An 18,916-nucleotide genomic window follows, 5' to 3' on the forward strand; every position below is an offset into this window, starting at 1 on the left:
AAAAAAAGAGGTTAGAGTGGGAGAGAGCCAAAGCATAAGAGACTGTTGAGAACTGAGAGCAAACTGAGGGTTGATGGGGGGTGGGAGGGAGGAGAGGGTGGGTGATGGGTATTGAGGAGGGCACCTTTTGGGATGAGCACTGGGTGTTGTATGGAAACCAATTTGACAATAAATTTCATATATAAATAAAAAAAATAAATAAATAAATATATATGTATATATATTAAAAAAAAAAAAAAAACAGGTTAAGTCTGGGGCGCCTGGGTGGCGCAGTCGGTTAAGCGTCCGACTTCAGCCAGGTCACGATCTCGCGTTCCGGGAGTTCGAGCCCCGCGTCAGGCTCTGGGCTGATGGCTCGGAGCCTGGAGCCTGGTTCCGATTCTGTGTCTCCCTCTCTCTCTGCCCCTCCCCCGTTCATGCTCTGTCTCTCTCTGTCCCAAAAATAAATAAACGTTGAAAAACAGGTTAAGTCTCAGATTCATCAGTGATTAATCTGTGATCTTGGGCAAGTCATTTTACTTCTGAGCTTCAGTTCTAAATGGGCTTGCCTAAGCAATTAAGGCAATTAGCATCATACCTGACACAAAGCAAATCTCTGACAAATGTTAGCTGCCATTACTACTGTTGTTTAACAGAAGTATAATATGTGTAGTAGACAAGAGAGAAACTAGGCTTCTGTATAAGCATTTCAGACAAAATAAATCAAAGATACAGACCTATTAAAAACATCACAGCATTAATCAAGAAAGACCTCTCACCCACTCTGGATCACATTTGTATCTCCCTACACATCTACTGTCACATGAGGTTCGAAAAATACTTTAACCCTTTTCATGTCTTTTTTGTTTTTTGGCAACCTAGGAGCAAATTCAGAAAACATGGAAGAGCACTCAGGAAAATATCACTAGGGAAAGGAATCACCTAGGAGGCATAGCCAGCCTTTGGAGTCAGATCAACAGGGATTCAAACCTAGCTCCACCAGTCACCAGCTGTGAAATTAGGAACAAAGGACTTACCTCTGTGAGCCTTGGTTTCTTCCTTCATTTATAAAATTGAAACAATAAACAACATAACAACATAGCTTCCTGAGATTTAATGGAGAAGCTGCATATGGAGAGCCTGCATGGTCAGTCCTTCACATAACTATCTAATTCTACAATATTAAAAAAATTTCTCGGGGTGCCCGGGGTTCCCTCTCTCTTTCCCCCCATCACCCATTCATGCTGTCTCTCTCTCTCTCTCAAAACTAATTAAACATAAAAAAAGTTGGGGGCACCTGGGTGGCTCAGTCAGTTAAGCGTCCAACTTTGGCTCAGGTCATGATCTCACGGTCTGTGGGTTCAAGCCCTGCATCGGGCTCTGTGCTGACAGCTCAGAGCCTGGAGCCTGTTTCAGCTTCTGTGTCTCCCTCTCTCTGCTCCTCCCCGACTCATGCTCAGTCTGTCTCTCTCTCTCTCTCTCTCTCTCTCTCTCTCAAAAATAAACATTAAAAAAACAATTTTTTTAATTAAATAATTTCTCTGAGGCGCCTGGGTGGCTCAGCCAGTTAAGCATCCAACTCTTGGTTTGGGCTCAGGTCATAATCTCACAGTTCATGAGATTGAGCCCCATATTGGCCTCCGTGCTATCAGTGAGGAACCTGCTTGGGATTCTCTCTCTCCTTTCTCTCTGCCACTCACCCACTCGCATGTGTGCATACATTTTCTCTCTCTCAAAATAAATAAATATTAAAGTTTTTTTTTAATAAATAAGTAAAAATAAAATAAAGTCTTAAAGAAGGGTGCCTGGGTGGCTCAACTGGTTGAGCATCCAGCTCTTGATTTCAGCTCAGGTCATGATCTCATGGTTTCATGGGTTTGAGCCCCAAGTTGGGCTCTGCACACTGGCCATGGTACAGACCCTGCTTGGGATTCTCCCTCTCTCCCTCCTTCTCTCTGCCCCTCCCCTCCTCAAAACAAATTTGTAAAAAACTTTTAAAAAAACAAAAATAAGAAATAAAAAATAATCAAATCAAATAATTATAGACTGGCAAAAGCGTAGCCTAAGAGAATTCGTTAGGTGTTCCTTATGAGCATGTGACTTCTAATCTCAGGCTTGTGAGTTCAAGCCCCACATTGGGCACAGAGATTACTTAAAAAATAAAACCTTTGGGGCGCCTGGGTGGCGCAGTCGGTTAAGCGTCCGACTTCAGCCAGGTCACGATCTCGCGTTCCGGGAGTTCGAGCCCCGCGTCAGGCTCTGGGCTGATGGCTCGGAGCCTGGAGCCTGGTTCCGATTCTGTGTCTCCCTCTCTCTCTGCCCCTCCCCCGTTCATGCTCTGTCTCTCTCTGTCCCAAAAATAAATAAACGTTGAAAAAAAAAATTTAAAAAAATAAAAATAAAAAATAAAACCTTAAAAAAGAAGAAATAAAAATTTTCAATGTAAGAGAAAAAAGGCAAAAAGAAAAATCAAAATATAAATTACCAAATATTAAATTTAAATTGGAAATACCAAAATGAACTCACAATTTTTCAAAAATTTTATTTCTTAGCTTTATCCACTGAAAAGGCCAAAAAGCAGTAACATTGTAGCAGGAATAAACACACCCAATGTCCAAAGCTTAATTTCTAAATACTACTTCCAACTGAAAGGAATTAGGACTCCTTGGAGAAATGGCGGAGTCCAGGGTCTGGATCGGGGCATGTGGAAGATAAATCTGGGGCTTCTAGCAGTACCAGAAAATAAGAAAATACTTCCAGGACTAATAGGAGTGTGTCGAAAGTACAAAGAACCAGTTAAAAGGCCTCCCACTGGCTAACTCTGGGATAATTTTAGCACCAAAGAGAATAATGAATATAACTGACTACAACACCACACTAAATAATCTCAGTCTTGGTGATTCTTAATAATGAAAAAAGAAAAAAGAAAAGTTCTTCTTGCAGGAGAATGTCAACTAATAAAACACAAAACATAAAGGGAATGACAGAGGTAGGAAATCATTATTCTTCCACTGCCAGTGTAATAACTTACTCAGGTAAGGATTATCAATGGATGCTGAAATCATTAGGTAAAGGGTGTGGGGTAACAGGATATTGAAACATACCAAAGCATTCCCACAAATTGCTTACTACTTTCACAGAGAAACATGTACCTTTAAAATGGTGAGGGATGGCAGTCACCACATGGAACAGTGGGACAACCCAGTTTTGTGTGTCCCCTGATGTGATACAATATGAAACACACATCATTACCACTGAAACACTGCAAAAAAATGTTTACTCTTCTGTCTAGATCTAACTTCCAGTTTACAGGAAGTATAAGAGAATACATGAATCAAGCTGAATTCACCATGAGAAAACAATGTGACCAACCCCACATATGGAATATTCTACGAAACTGTTCAGGTCTCTTAAAAATAAATAAATAATGCCATGGTGGGGGAGGGATTAGGAAAGGGGTGAAGGATTATTATGGAATAAAAGCAACTAAAGACATAAAACCAAAAACATAGGGGTGCCTGGCTAGCTCAGTCGGAAGAGCATGCAACTCTTGATCTCAGGGTGTAAGTTTGAGCCCCACATTGGGTACAGAGATTACTTAAAAATAAAATCTTTAAAAAAAAAATGGGGGTACCTGGATGGCTCAGTCTGTTAAAGGTTCAACTCCTGACTTCAGCTCAGGTCATGATCTCACAGTTCATGAGGTCAAGCCCCACATCAGGCTCTGCGCTGACAATACAGATCCTGCTTGGGATTCTCCCTCTCTCTCTCTGCTTCTCCCCACCTCACACACACACACACACACACACACACACACACACACACACTCTCTCTCTCTCTCTCTCTCTCTCTCTCTCTCTCTCCTAAAATAAACTTTTTTTAAAATGTTAAAAAAATGTAATGTGCCAATCTTGATTGAGTAAACCTCGATTTCTAAAAACAACATTCTTGGGGTGCCTGGGTGGCTCGGTCGGTTAAGCGTCCGACTTCAGCTCAGGTCATGATCTCACGGTCTGTGAGTTCGAGCCCCGTGTCGGGCTCTGTGCTGACAGCTCAGAGCCTGGAGCCTGTTTCAGATTCTGTGTCTCCCTCTCTCTCTGCCCCTCCTCTGTTCACGCTCTGTCTCTCTCTGTCTCAAAAATAAGTAAACATTTAAAAAAATTAAAAAAAAAAAATTCTTGGTGTCTGGGTGGCTCAGTCAGTTGAGCATCCAACTCGATTTCGGCTCAGGTTCTGATTCCAGGGTTGTGGGATTGAGCCCTGTGTCAGGCTCTGAGCTGAGCGTGGAGCCTGCTTGGGATTCTCTCTCTCTCTGCCCCCCCTGCCCCTTTCCCCAGCTCATGCTCCCTTTCTCTAAAATAAAGAAAAGAAACCTTGAAAAATGACATTCTTGGGACAACAGGAAAATCTGAATATGGTCTAGACACTAAATATTATGGAATTACTACCAATCATGATTAATAAAATTATAAAAAGTGTATGAATCAAATTGGCTACATGTTAACAATTAGTAAATACAAGTGGAAGGTATAGTGCTTATCTCACTGTTCTTTCAATTTTTCATTATGTTTGAAATTTTTCATAATAAAAAAGCTGACACTCACTTACTTTAGTCTCTTCAAAATAAGAACAAAAAATCCAAGGATTCAGAAGTTAAAAATCAAAAGGAAGTGATGAAGAGTGAGACCCTAATCCCATTACCGCATCTTATCCCAATGTACTAAAAACACACATTCAACATGTGGCTCTGCCCTGCAGATATACTACTTATTGTAATATAAGCAAATCATTTATTACGGTAAAAACACCACCACTTCTAAAGATAAATAAATAACAAAGATAATAAATAATAAAGATAATAAAACAAATCCTCCATTATTATTTTTTAAGTCACTGCCTCTTTATTTCTTTTTAAATGATCTCTATACCCATAATGGGGGTCAAACAATCCCAAGATGAAGAAAAATCGCATGCTCTACCAACTGAACCAGCCACCAGGGGCCACAAATCCTCTGTTATTTTTTTTTTAAGGTTTATTTATTCATTTGGAGAGAAAGAGAGACAGTGTGAGCAGGGGAGGGACAGAGAGAGAGGGAGAGAGAGAATCCAAGCAGGTGCTGCACTGTCAGCACTGAGCCCAACTCAGGGCTCAATCTCAGGAACCCTGAGATCATGACCTGAGCAGAAATCAAGAGTCGGACATTTTAACCACTGAGCCATCCAGGCGCCCCTCCTCCATTATTTCTCAAAGCATTCAGAGTCAAACAAATGTCCAGTCCTCTGCATTAGGAATTCAAATGAACATTATCAGAATTTGTTTCTGATAATGGAAACAGGAGTCAGGAGACTGAATGAATGAATGAATGAATGAATAAATAAATAAATAAATAAAATTTAGGAGTCAAACATTAAACACTCTGGAGAATTTGGGTTTTTCAGAGAAGCCATGAACTCAGTCTATCTGGGTTCAAATCCCAGTCCTAATCCTGTGTGACCTTAAGCAAATAACATTACCTCTCTGAGCCCCCTTTGTCTTACTTTTAAAATGAGGTAAATAACAGCACCCATACCTCATGGTACTGTTAACTGGAAAATTAAACTAGATAATCCATGAAGTGGATACAGGACTATAAATGTTAACTTTATATACTTTTGGTCCTAAACTTCTTACAAACTGGCCATAATGTTTTCATTTTTATAGTAGACATGATTAAGAAGAAAACTAGTAGCTGTATTTTCCTGGTAATGAATACAAAATGCTCCCACAGGAATAATCCTATCTAATCCACATAATCCAATTATAATTCCCCATTTTGCCTACATGGAAACTGAGACTCGGAGAGGTAAAGTAACTTGACCAAGTAAACCCAAGTAATTAGAGTATATGAGACTCTAATCCACAACTCTTCACCCTCAGTTATAATCATTTGTCAGTACACCAGATAAGAGCTTAAAAACATTTGTAGAAATGCTTACAACTTTAAGTCCACAGGCTGGGCTGTTGATTTGCTATATTTGTTTGAAAAAGGCATTCGAAGTAGCAAATTTACCTGAATGTGACTCAAGGACAACTGGATTTCTTGGTACAGTCACCTGCACTCAAAGGGACCTAACCATTCAATCCTTATAACTGATTCTATGACCGGATATCCTACCCCTCTGAAAAAACTCCACTTTTGCCCAAATGTTCACTGCAGCTTTATTTATGGCTCCACTTTCACCTTTTCTGAGAAGGCTTTCCCAACTCCCCAGGCAGAGCATAGCTCATCCTCCCCTGGGCCTATACACATCCCTTCCCTTAGCCCCATCCACATTCCACTCTAAAACCAGACCACTCTAGCCACAAGGAGGTCCCTCTATCCCTTTGACAAGATCCTGTTCCCCTAACTAGAATAAAAGTGGGTAGGACAGCATTCTATTCACTGCCTGAGATAGTTTGCTAAATTACCACAGAAGTGAGTAAATAAGTAAAAAAAATTGGAGGGCCTCTCTCCTATGGACAATGGGTGGTCCCTTTTCTCCTCAGCCAGGGTTGGAGGCCAAGATCAGCCCTTGAGGATCACTGTTGGGGCTGCCACAAGCTGGCAGCCTTGTTTTCCTACTTCAGACATCTGTAGTTGCTGGGAGCCCCCCACCTGCTCTATACCAGGCATGGTGGCCCCACAGCCAGACGAAGGTTTGAAGTGGCAGCACTGGCAGTGGGGCCTCTGGCTCTCCTTGGATAGTGCCAGGCTCTCAGGAGCTGATCCTGGCCGCTGTTGCCCCAAAAGTAGCCTGGCCCCCTGCCTGCCCCATAGGCAACACCTAACAAACATACCTCAACAGGGTCCTATACAGGGCTGCAAGGCAGGGGGTGATGAGGAAGAGCTGTGAGTGGGTGCTGGAGAAAAAGTACTGCTGGTGTCAAGGCCAAGGAGGTCAGACGGGATAGCTGGTACTCTGGCCACAAGCGCAAGCCACACTTCTAAGCAGTTAGCTGTATCTAATCAGACAGCTTGGGCTCCACACAGTTGCAGGTAGTAAGTTTGCTAACTTAAAGGGCCTACTTGATCAGCTGCCAAATAATATTTTAGAAAAGTTTTCAATTTCTAACGGTTTTTCTTCACTAACAAAAGTTTTTTTTTTTTTTTTTAATGTTTATTTATTATTGAGAGACAGAAAGAGACAGAGCATGAGCATGGGAGGGGCAGAGAGACAGGGAGACACAGAATCTGAAGCAGGCTCCAGGCTGTGAGCTGTCAGCACAGAGCCCGACACGGGGCTCAACCTCACAAACCGCGAGATCATGACCTGAGCTGAAGTCGGACACTCAACCAACTAAGCCACCCAGGTGCCCCCACTAACAAAAGTTCTGAAAGTATCTTATTTTGTTCTAAAGGCAATACACCACTTTCTGTGGAAATGTGAAAAAAAATTGGAAGCAAAAACTTCTACACAGGTAGAATAACAATCTGAAATATTGTTTACCCACTTAAGAGAACAAGTATCTACTGTATTATGCTTTCATAATGACTAAAAAAGTAAAAGTACAGAAGTCCTATGTACACACTGATCATGCCTATTTTATTTTAACAGAATTTTTTTTAAGTAATCACTACACCCACCATGGGACTTGAACTCATGACCACGAGATCAAGAGTTGTATGCTCTACCAACTAAGCCAGCCAGGCACCCCGTGGTCATACCTATTTCATACATAAGCAATTACAGAAAAGACTAAGTAGTTAGGTTGGTAGATTTACAAGTAACTTTCTCCTATGTTACTTACTATTTATTATATAAATAGTGTTAATATTGCTAACATACTTGAAAAAGATATGACATAAGCATAAATAAAATTGACATAATTTACTCAAGAAAAAGAACACAGCAGAACAGTAACTATTAAAGTATTTGATTTGAGAGTCTAAAATTTATTTTCAAGGGCACCTGTAAAGCTCACTCAGTTGGTTAAGTGTCTGACTCCTGATTTCGGCTCAGGTCATAATCTCAAGATCATGAGATTGAGCTGCGTGCTGAGCGTGGAACCCACTTAAGATTCAATCTCTCCCTCTCCCTCTGCCCTTTCCCTGCACTCTTGCCCACTCTTTCTCTCTCTCAAAAAAATTTTTTTTTATTTTTGCAAAAAAGGGTATTAGCAAGATTTAGCAGAGCTTCAAGAGACTTTTCCAGAGGAAATAAAGAAAAAACTACCTCATTTTCTAAGATTTCTATAACACACTGAAACCAGACAAGGATAGGGGAAGAAAAGATCAAAACCAAAAGTACTAGTGAACGTGGATATGAAAATCTCAAATAAAATATTAGCAAACGTTTATATAATTTATTATATAAATGATCTAATAGGATTTATCCAGGAACATAGTCAAGACTTATTCAACATTACACTATCAACAATAGCCAAATTATGGAAAGAGCCCAAATGTCCATCAACTGATGAACATATAATGAAGATGTGGTGTGTATGTATATAGATTATACACACACATAATATATACATGTATATATATTTACACACATACATGTATACAATGGAATATTACTCAGCCATCAAAAAGAATGAAATTTTGTCATTTGCAACGACATGGATGAAACTAGAGTATATCATACTAAGCAAAAAAAAGTCAGTCAGAGAAAGATAAATATATGATTTCACTCATGTGGAATTTAAGAAACAAAATAGATGAACATATGAGAAGGGAAGGAAAAATAAGGTAAGATAAAAACAGAGAAGGGAGACAAACCTAACAGACTCCTAACTATAGAGAACAAACTGAGGGTTGCTGGAGGAGAGGTGGGTGGGGGAATGAGCTAAATGCAATGGACATTAAGGAGGGCACTTGTGATGAGCACTGGGTATTATATGTAAGTGATGAATCACTAAATTCTACTCCTAAAACCAATACTACACTATTCGTTAACTACCTTGAATTTAAATAAAATCTTGGAAGGAAAAAAAAAGAATTGTTCAAGCTTAGAAACTCTACTAATGTCATATACCATACTAACAGACTGAAGAGACAAAAATGCATATGGCCAAGGGGCGCCTGGGTGGCCCAGTTGGTTAAGCATCTGACTCTTGATTTCAGCTCAGGTCATAAGATCACGACCTCTCAGGTACCTGAGATTGAGCCCTATGTCAGACTCAGCACTGACAGCGCAGAACCTGCTTGGGAATGTCTCTCTCTTTCTCTCTCTCAAAATAAGTATTTTTTAAATAATAATAAAATTTAAAAGAACTAGTAGGACAAATACGAAAATGCAGCAAGGTTTCTAGATACAAGATTAGTAAATAAAACTCAACAGCAATAAACCCTCACATACCCATCACTCACTGCCACTTTTGCTTTCCCTATTCTCCATCTTTTCCTCATTTCCTATTTCCTTTGAAGCAAGTCCCAGACAACACCTCATTGTAGTCATTAATATGCCAGCATATAATCTCTAAAAAATGAGGACTTTTTAAAAACATAGCTATATCATTTCCATACCTACAAAAGTTAACAATGATCCTTTAATATCATTAATCAATGTTCAAATATCCAACAATATCATAAATGTCATAAATCTTTTTTTTAGCAATTGTTTTTGAGCTATGATCTCAGTAAAGTCCACACACTGAATTTGGTCAACAACAATAAAAACTCAACGGCATTACTACACACCACCAATAACCAAAGAAAAGATATAATGTAAAAAGATCCACTCACAGAACCAACAAAAACTAGAAGGTACTTAGGAATAAGTCTAACAGATAATATGCAAAATGGAGGTTATAAAACAAGTTCATAAAAGAAAATGTGAATAAATACAAAAAAATAATATTTTCATAAGTAAAAACTCTATCATAAAGATGTTAATTCCCCCAAATTAATTATAAATCCAATGCAATTTATTGTGAAACTACAACAGTTTTTAAGAAACTACACAAATACAGCTATTCATGTTAAAAGCAAATGTCTACACCTGAAACTAATGTAACACTGACTGTCAATTATACTTCAACTGTTTAAAAAATAAGAGTAAAGGTCTAAGAATACAACAAAGAAAATAAACCACAAAAAGGCAAAACCTGTCTTAACAGATATCAAGACTTATTTTAGGGGCGCCTGGGTGGCTCAGTCGGTTGAACATCCAACTCTTGATTTTGGCTCAGGATATAATCTCACAGTTCAGTTCATAGGTTTGAGCCCTGCATCGGGCTCCACACTGGCAATGTTGAGCTTGGTTGGAATTCTCTCTTTCCCCCTCTCTCTCTGCCCCTTCCCCATTCGTGCTCGCTCACTCGCTCTCTCTCTCACAATTAATTAATTTAAAAAGATTTATTTTAAAGCAATATCTATTGGATTATGTGTTGCTAGTAGCACCGGAGTAAATATAAATAAAATAAAGAGCTAAGAAGAGACCCATGTTATGGGATTTGATATATAGAAGTAGTATTGCAGATCAGTGGGGAAAGGACAGACTATCCTATAAAAGATGCTGGGGCAACTGATTATTTATATGGTGAATAAAGACGAGTATTAGACCAAGTTCATCACATACATAAAATTAATTCTAGGTAGATAAAGATCAAAATGTAAAAAGCAAACCTTTAAAACTTTTAGAAGAATTTCAGAGAATATTACATCCCATGAAAGATATCAGAAGTAAGCTGAAAAGACAAGCTACAGACTGGAAGATTTCTGCAATACAAACTAACAAAGCATTGGAATCAATAACATATTAGTAAAATACTGATAAATCACTAAGAAAAGACAAACAATCCAATAGAAAAATAGTCAAGAGCAAGCCAGAAAACACAGATATTGGAAAATGCTCAACTTCACCAGAAGTACAGGGAACAAAGAATAAAAGTTTTATAACCAACAGACTGACAAACCAGAAAGTCTGTCAAAGGCAAAAATTGATAAGGATGTAGAAAAACAAGAAGTTTTATGTACTACTGGTGGGAGCAATTTAGTAGAAGCATTTTGGAGATAAATTTTGCAAGTTCCAATAAAACTGAAAATGTGTATATTACTCAACGAATTCACTGGAGTAGGACTTATCAAACAGTAGTTCATGACCCATTCAATTATAAAATGAAATTAATGATTCTAGACCAGCATTTGTGCATATGGTCAGGAAACACACAACATAGAAGAAAAACATCAAAGTATAATGCATGTACTAAGGTTAAGAAAGGTTACTAAAGAATTTTGCTTCACTGAAATTTATGTGTGTATATACGGATGGTTACTACCCTGGATTTAAAATATATTTCTTACTATAAATTGCCATAAAACAAGTTTGAAAAGTCACTGCCCAATAAATATTCTTGCAAATGGACACAAAAAGGCATTTACAGAGATGTTCACAGTAGCACTGTGTTTATTTTTTTTATTTATTCTTTTTAGTAATCTCTACACCCAATGTAGGGCTCAAACTCATGGCCCCAAGGTCAAGAACTGCATGCTGTACCGACTGAGCCAGGGAGGCATCCAGTTTTTCACTTTAAACACAGTGCTGCTGAGGTGCCTGGCTGGCTCAGTCAGAAGAGTGTGAGACTCTTGATCTCAGGGTCATGAGCTCAAGCCCCAAGATGGGCCTAGAGCTTACTTGAAATAAATAAATAAAAATAAAATAACATAAAATGAGGGGTGCCTGGGTGGCTCAGTTGGTTAAGCGTCCAACTTCAGCTCAGGTCATGGTCTCCCAGTTCGTGAGTTTGAGTCCCACATCAGGCTCTGTGCTGACAGCTCAGAGCCTGGTCTGCTTCAGATTCTGTGTCTCCCTCTCTCTCTGCCCCTCCCCCGCTCACACTCCATCTCTCTCTCAAAAGTAAACATTAAAAAAAATGTTTTAATAAAGTACAAAAAAATTAAATATAAATAAATATAGGATAAGTACCTTATGTATCAGTATAGCTAAATCACAAAAACATAAAGAAACAAATGATATACTACTACTTATATTAATTTTTAATACCTAAAATATTTCTATTATTTATGCATACATATACATAGTAAAAATTTAAAAACGTGGACAGAAAGGATACAACTGGGATAAGGATAAGTCTGGGATGCTGGTTGCCTCCATGGAATACAGAAGGGGAATTGAACTGGTAAGGGTATAAAATATACTTCTATTATATAAGAAATGTTTTATGTCTTTTATTTTTTAAAACATAAATATAAGAAATGTTTTATGTCTTTTATTTTTTAAAACATAAATATAATAAAAATGTTTTATTTATTCTGAGTGATATTTACTAATTTGTTAAATTTTATTATTAAATTTTATATATTAGTGTATTTTATTGATATTTATTCTGAGTGACAAGTACACAGATTATTTTACAGCTAGATGTACTTTTTACTTTTTCTATATTTTACTTTTTTTCCACATTTAAAAAGAATTCCCTCCCTTGATTAAGCTGCCTTAAAAAGTGCTAAGAGAAACCAAAAAGGGAAATAATTATAGATGATACAAACAGCCTACAACAACTAGGTGTTCAAAGTGTTTGTAATTCATAAATCAATTCTTCCAGCCCCAAAAAGCAGCAGAGACATTTCTGCCCCAGCCACTTCCTCGCTTCTCTTTCCCCTGTCTTCTCTACCTACACCCCAAGAACTGGTCAGCTTATTTTCAGAAAACTCCCCAAAAGAGCTACATTCTTCCTTATAAAAACTCAGAAAGGGGAGCATGTGACTGGTTCAGCTGGTGGAGCATGTGACTCTTGATCTCGGGGTCATGAGTTTGAGTCCCATTTTGGGTGTAGATTATAAATAAATAAACTTTAAAAACAACAACAACAACAACAACTAAGAAAGGTTTGAGTTCTGAAACCGCCACCTTTCCCTTAAGCATTAACAAATGGCCAGATTCTAGGATGTCCTCAACAACAACCATCATTTTATAGTTGATAAGGAAGGTCTTTCCCCACATTCTACTACGTGGTTCTCAGAAAAACTTGGAGGTTGATACTACTAGTACCCACACATTTATAGATAAAGCTGATGCTCAAAGAGGCTAATTACAAGTCAGAGGTCATAAACCAATGACAAGTCAGGACTACAAGCCCTCAGTCTCTAAATTTAATCACCTCTTCAGAGTGATGTTAAATTTCAACCATACCACATACTCAGAAAACAGGATGGGGTGTTCACAACACACAAGTTATTCCAATCTAATCCCTTTCCTTCATTCTTCCATCCCTGATTTTTCTCTCCTCTCTTCTTCCAGACAGGTACCCAAGATCAAGAGAGCTGCCACTATTAATTCGTCCCTTCCTTATAGCCATCTATGCTTCTTTTTCCCGTAACTCCTTCACACAAACACACAGAAAGGGGAAACAAGTATAACAAATAGTCACTGGATGCTCTCCATGACAGATGGATCCCAGCACCAAAGAGAAAGGACATTCCCCCGGCTCTAGGCTTAAGTCTCCTTCCACCTCCCAAGAGTCAGGGAGCAGGAAAAAACTACAGAACACTTAAGAAAAGCCCTCTTTATCAGTGCTAGCAAAAATCCTTTACTGAAGGAATTTAATTAACAGAAAAATGTAAAAGTACCAGTTTTTTAATCGGTCCCGGGCTTCCAACTGGGCTCCCACTTCAAAGCTGATTCCTCTTCTGTTAGGTGGATGCTTTGTCATTTTCAGTCATCAGCGGGGCTGCCTTTATTCTCCTGAAAAAGCCAATTAAATATTTATGAAACTTAGGGAAAGTCTGCCCAGAGTGTAGCATCACTCACTACACATAAAAGACAAACAGGAATTATTCAAAACACAAAGCTCCAGGAAACCCTGTCAGTGACTTCTTTCATGCCTGCTCTCATTCCAACATAGACGTGTCCTCCACTGGTTCCTCCTCTATTATGCAGCATCCTGTAGTTCCAGGACTGTGAGGAGACCCCCACTCAACACTGCTTACCAAGGACTCACCTATAAGGGGCACCTCTCAGAACTCCAAAACAACAATTACTCTCCAGGTTAAATTCAATCATTTGCTAATGCATTCAACAAGTATCTGCTGAGAGACTATTTAAAAAAAACAGCCAAGACCAAAAGGGACATAAGCCCACATGAAGTCTCTGTCCACTAGGGAAAGACAAAAATATAGCCACTAAACAGATAAACAGAAGCACCTGGCTGGCTCAGTTGGTTAAATGTTCAGATTTTCAAGCCCCGAGTTGGACTCCACACTGTCAGTGTGGAGCCTGCTTGGGATTCTGTTTCTCTCCTCTCTCTGGCCTCCCCTGCTCACGTTCGTTTTCTCTCTTGCTCTCTCTCAAAATACACTTAAAAAAAAAAATAGTGTTATTAAAAAAAATAGATTAATGGAATAACTGCAATCTGCAACTTCTACGAATTTTAAGTACTACATAAGAAGGAAACAAAAGCTGAGACATTGACTTCTGGCCCTATCTGGAAGGCTAGACAAGATCTATTTGTACTTTCTTTGATATATTTATATTTTCTGCCTGTTCTTGAGTTCATTCTGACAATTTATATTTTTCCTAAGTAACTCTTTATCAAACCTTTGGGTATGGATTGGTGGTCATTTTCTATATGAATAAAATTTATCTTTAGGGGCCAATGATGGTTCTAATGGAGATGAGATGTAGCCACTCTGAGCTCTCGGGGCACTTAAGCAGGCCACCTCCATACAGCAGGCTATCTCGCTACATCTTCTCCCACTAAACTTTGGGTCTCAAAAGCCTACACTGCCCAAGCAACATAAGAGTACTGCCAAGGGCAACATCTGCCTCATACCAGAAGCAAAATCTTTGCCATGGACTGACTGTGGAAAAATAACAGAAGTGGATCCTCATATCTGATGTGTAATGCCACCACATCCTAGGAAGAATTTGTTTGCAATACATTACATGAAAAGACAGAATCCTAAATTACAGCACGTTGAGCTCACATTAAAACTCGTGTGTTGGGGTGGGCGCCTGGGTGGCTGTCAGTTGAGCATCCAACTCTTGATTTTTGCTCAGGTCATGATCCCAGGGTCATGTTGGGGGCACTTGGGCTCTGCACTGAGCGTGAAGCCTGCTTAGAATTCTTATTCTCTCTCTCTCTCTCTCTCTCTCTCTCTCTCTTCTTTTGGCCCTCTCCCACACTCACAATCTCTCTCTAAAAAACAAACAAACAAAACTCATGTGTGTACAGGGGAGCCTAGCTGGCTCAGTCAGTAGAGCATACAACCCTTGATCTCCGGGTCATGAGTTCAAGCCCCAAATTGGGCGTAGAGCCTGCTTTAAAGAAAAAAAGGGGGGGGAGGGGCTATAGGTGATTGTTTTCTTATTTTTTTTTTAAGTAAGCTCTACCCAACATAGGACTGGAACTAACAACCCTGAGATCAAGAGGCATATGCTCTACCAACTGAACCAACTAGGTGTCCCTGTTCTTTTCCTTTCAAACAGTTTCATAAATTTAAAATTTTTCACAACGGAAATACTCCAAGAAAAAAACAAAAACATGTAATTTGAAGGATGAGTTAAGCATTAAACAACCAATTCTGATAAGCTGATACTGGGGAAAGCTGCAAACCAAGTCAAATGAAGGCAGAAATGGTTGACAGTTTAAGGAAGCTGAAACATTCTAATAAACTGAAAAGTTATTATGTTAAGGAGTGTTTCCACTATAAGGACCCTAGGAAAGGGAGAGTCAGAGGTTTGACTGGCTTTACCTAACATTCTCCAGGAAAATATCAAATCTGATATAAGTAAATCCAATCAGTATAAAAGTCTTCATTTTGGCTTGGCCCAAATACCACTCAAATCATCTTTTTACCTCTGACTTCATGCACAATAGGTAATATACAGATTAACAGTTTGGCCTCCCAGATTATATGAAAATGTGATACTGGCTGGCTCAGTAGGTAAAGCAAACAACTTTTTTTCTTTTTTTTTTTTTTTTTTAGAGAGAGAGAACATACGCACAAGTGAGTGAGGGGCAGACAAAGAGAGAATCCCAGGAGGGGCAGAAAGATAGAAGAGGGGCTCACCTGAAGCAGGGCCATGAGCTCACCTGATGTGGGACTGGAACTCACGAACTGTGAGATCATGACTTGAACCGAAGTCAGATGCTTAACAACTGAGCCACCCAGGTGCCTGAGCATGCAACTCCTGATCTGGGGATTCTTTCTCCTTCCTCTGCCCCTCCCTCACACACTCCAGGGTGCAAGTATGAGCGCGCACTCTCCCTCTCTCTAAATAAATAAATAAATAAACTTATAAAAGAAATTTTAAAAAAAGTGATGCCAAACAAAAAGGCAGAGTGGCACTGAACACTCACTGAGCTACTAGCATTTGTCAGACTTCATGCAGGGGGACAGCTCCCTTTTACAGACGCCATGTATGTAACATAATGTAATGGGATTAAATGCTTGGGCTTGAATCCCCAGATCCATCCTTTACTAGCTGAATGAATTTGGGTAAATTACCCCTCTGAATTTGTTTCCTCTCCTTAAAAGGGGTTAGTGGTGGTAATAGTACCTATCTCCAGGCAGCAGGTGTGAGGATTAAATGAGATAATCCATGTAAGGGGCACAGGGCTGGTACAAAGTAAGGACTATAAAAGAGTTATTAGCTATTAATAATTCTTCTTTTAAAGATTTTATTTTTTTAACGTTTATTTACTTTGAGACAGAACACAGGCGTGCGAGCTAAGAAGGGAGAGAGAGGAAGAGAGAGAATCCCAACCAGGCTCCATGCTGTTAATGAAGAGCTGGATGCAGGGCTCGATCCCACAAACCATGAGATCACAACCTAAGCTGAGATAAAGAGTCAGACACCTAACCGACTTAGTCACCCAGGCACCCCAAAGATTTTATTTTTTAAGCAATCTCTCCCAATGCGGAGCTCAAATTCACAACCTCGAGATCAAGAGTTGCATGCTCCACCAACTGAGCCAGCCAGGCACCCCTAGATAATAGATAATTCTATTATCACAAATGAGAAAATTAGGCTTAGCATAATTTGGCTAAGGTTCAGGTGCCAAGTGACAAGCCCCAGAACAAAAAGCTCAAGTCTGCTTGATTTCTAAATTAATTCTTTCACCACACAAATTCTCCTCAGGTACCCAAGGAGGCTTCCTACCAAAATACAGGAGGAGTGTGGGAACGAGGCAGTAAATGAATGAAGATGAGCAAACTATTCCCAGTGGCTGAAAAGAAAAGAAGGAAACAATTACTCTTGAGGCTGAATTGTCAGAAGGTCTTCCTTACAAATGAACTAAAAACCTGTTTCTAACTCTGACCCACTTGTTTGAGGTTTCACTCCCTGGTATCACAAAGAATAAGACTAAGGACTAACCTGACTTTTGTGTCCCATCTCCAATCTTCCTACCACTGTTCTGGGGTGGCAGCATTTGTTTTTCGATTTCACATTAAATCATTCAATAAATGATTAGTTAGTACTATCGGTAAGGCATTGTGCTGGAAATTAGGAGTAAGAAATCCAACTCAGTCCCCGCTCCAGTACACCCAGAAAGACAAACATAAACACTGGAAGAGATGAACAAGCTCTAACAAAGGGCAAGGGAAGTGCCACCCAAGAAATCATCTGAAAGCCTCAATTTAATTTTGTTGTTGTTGTTAAGTAAGCTCTACGCCTAACATGGGGCTAGAACTCACAACCCTGAGATCGTGAATCATATGTTCTACAGACTGAGCCACCCAGGTACCCCAAAATTCCAACTTAATTTGGCAACAGGGTGCCTGGGTGGCTCAGTCAGTTAAGCATCCAACTCTTGAAACTGGCTCAGGTGATGATCTCAGGTGAGAGATCGAGCCGAGCATTGGACTCTGGGCTGACACCGCAGAGCCTGCTTGGGATTCTCTTTCTCTGCCCCTCCCCTACATGCGTACACTGTCTCTTTCTCTCTCTCTCAATAAATAAATAAACGAACATAAAAAAAAAATAATTTGACAACTACTAACAAAAAAGTCCAGACAGAAGCAGGAAATTAAAAAAAAAAAAAAAAATTGCATAAGTCTTTTTTTTTTTTACCTCTCACATTTAGTTTCAAACACAAATTATTTTCAAAAAGGCTAAGATTCTAAGGCTTTTAACTTATCCATTCTTCAGGCCCTTAGCTTTTTCTTCCAAAAAGCTCCAGCTTCCAAGTTAAGAGTTAAAGGGAATATGTTCAATAAGGACACTGAGAAAAACTAAGAGAAAAAAACCTAACGCAATCTGTATTTATATAGGATTCCATACTTTTTTAATTGTTTTAGTATTTATTTTTGAAAGAGAGAGAGACACACAGAGAGTGAGCAGGGGAGGGGCAGAGACAGAGGGAGACACAGAATCTGAAGCAGACTCCAGACTCTGAGCTGTCAGCACAGAGCCTGATGTGGGGCTCAAACTCAGGAACCATAAGTTGAGCATCCGACTGAGCCACCCAGGCGCCCCTAGGATTCCATTTTAAAGACCTTGTCAGGTCTTCAAATTACTCCTTTACATTCAAATTTCCCTACAATGGGAACCCACTGCCACAAAGGAGATAGAAAGACTTATTTCCTTAAATACAGTATTTGCAGTCAATGCTCCTGTATCAATAAAATGAAAGCTTTAATTGTGTGCCTTGTAATACTATTTACAGGGCACTTTCTCAAAATGGGGGAAAATAACTGCAGAGCATGTGACAAGGAGCTAACTTCCCATATTAACAAAGACTGCATACAAACCAGAACAAAAATGCCAAACAACTAACTTAATAAAGGAAATGCAAATCAAAATAACAATTTTTCACTTCTAAGGCAAAAAATGTAAAGGTAGGATAACTAGTATTTGCAGGGATGAGGCGAATAAAGCATGCTTATACACTGTTGGTAGAAGCATAAATTGGAAAAGCTTTTCTAAAGGCAACTTGGCACAAAATATAAAAATATATATACTTGCAACCCAGCTGTCCCACTGCCAGTAACTTACCCTACAGATA

The 18,916-nt window shown here is 39.2% G+C and overlaps 1 protein-coding gene and 1 non-coding gene across 7 annotated transcripts in view; one reads left to right on the forward strand and one right to left on the reverse strand.

Annotated features, from left to right (window-relative positions):
- Window positions 1–18,916, reverse strand: part of PHF20 (PHD finger protein 20) — a 176,044-nt gene that overhangs the window by 114,284 nt on the left and 42,844 nt on the right. For all 6 annotated transcript variants that reach the window (XM_040447178.1, XM_040447179.1, XM_040447182.1 and 3 more), the window contains exon 2: window positions 13,536–13,650. In XM_040447178.1, the coding sequence (XP_040303112.1) occupies window positions 13,536–13,618 (83 nt within the window). In that variant the 5' untranslated portion in view covers window positions 13,619–13,650. The remainder of the gene's footprint in view (window positions 1–13,535; window positions 13,651–18,916) is intronic.
- LOC121012624 (small Cajal body-specific RNA 20) lies at window positions 6,463–6,592 on the forward strand. Its single transcript, XR_005782203.1, has one exon.

The sequence above is a fragment of the Herpailurus yagouaroundi genome, unplaced genomic scaffold (genome assembly GCF_014898765.1).
Source record: "Herpailurus yagouaroundi ecotype Mexico unplaced genomic scaffold, PumYag 196, whole genome shotgun sequence".
Classification (NCBI taxonomy): Eukaryota; Metazoa; Chordata; class Mammalia; order Carnivora; family Felidae; genus Herpailurus; species Herpailurus yagouaroundi.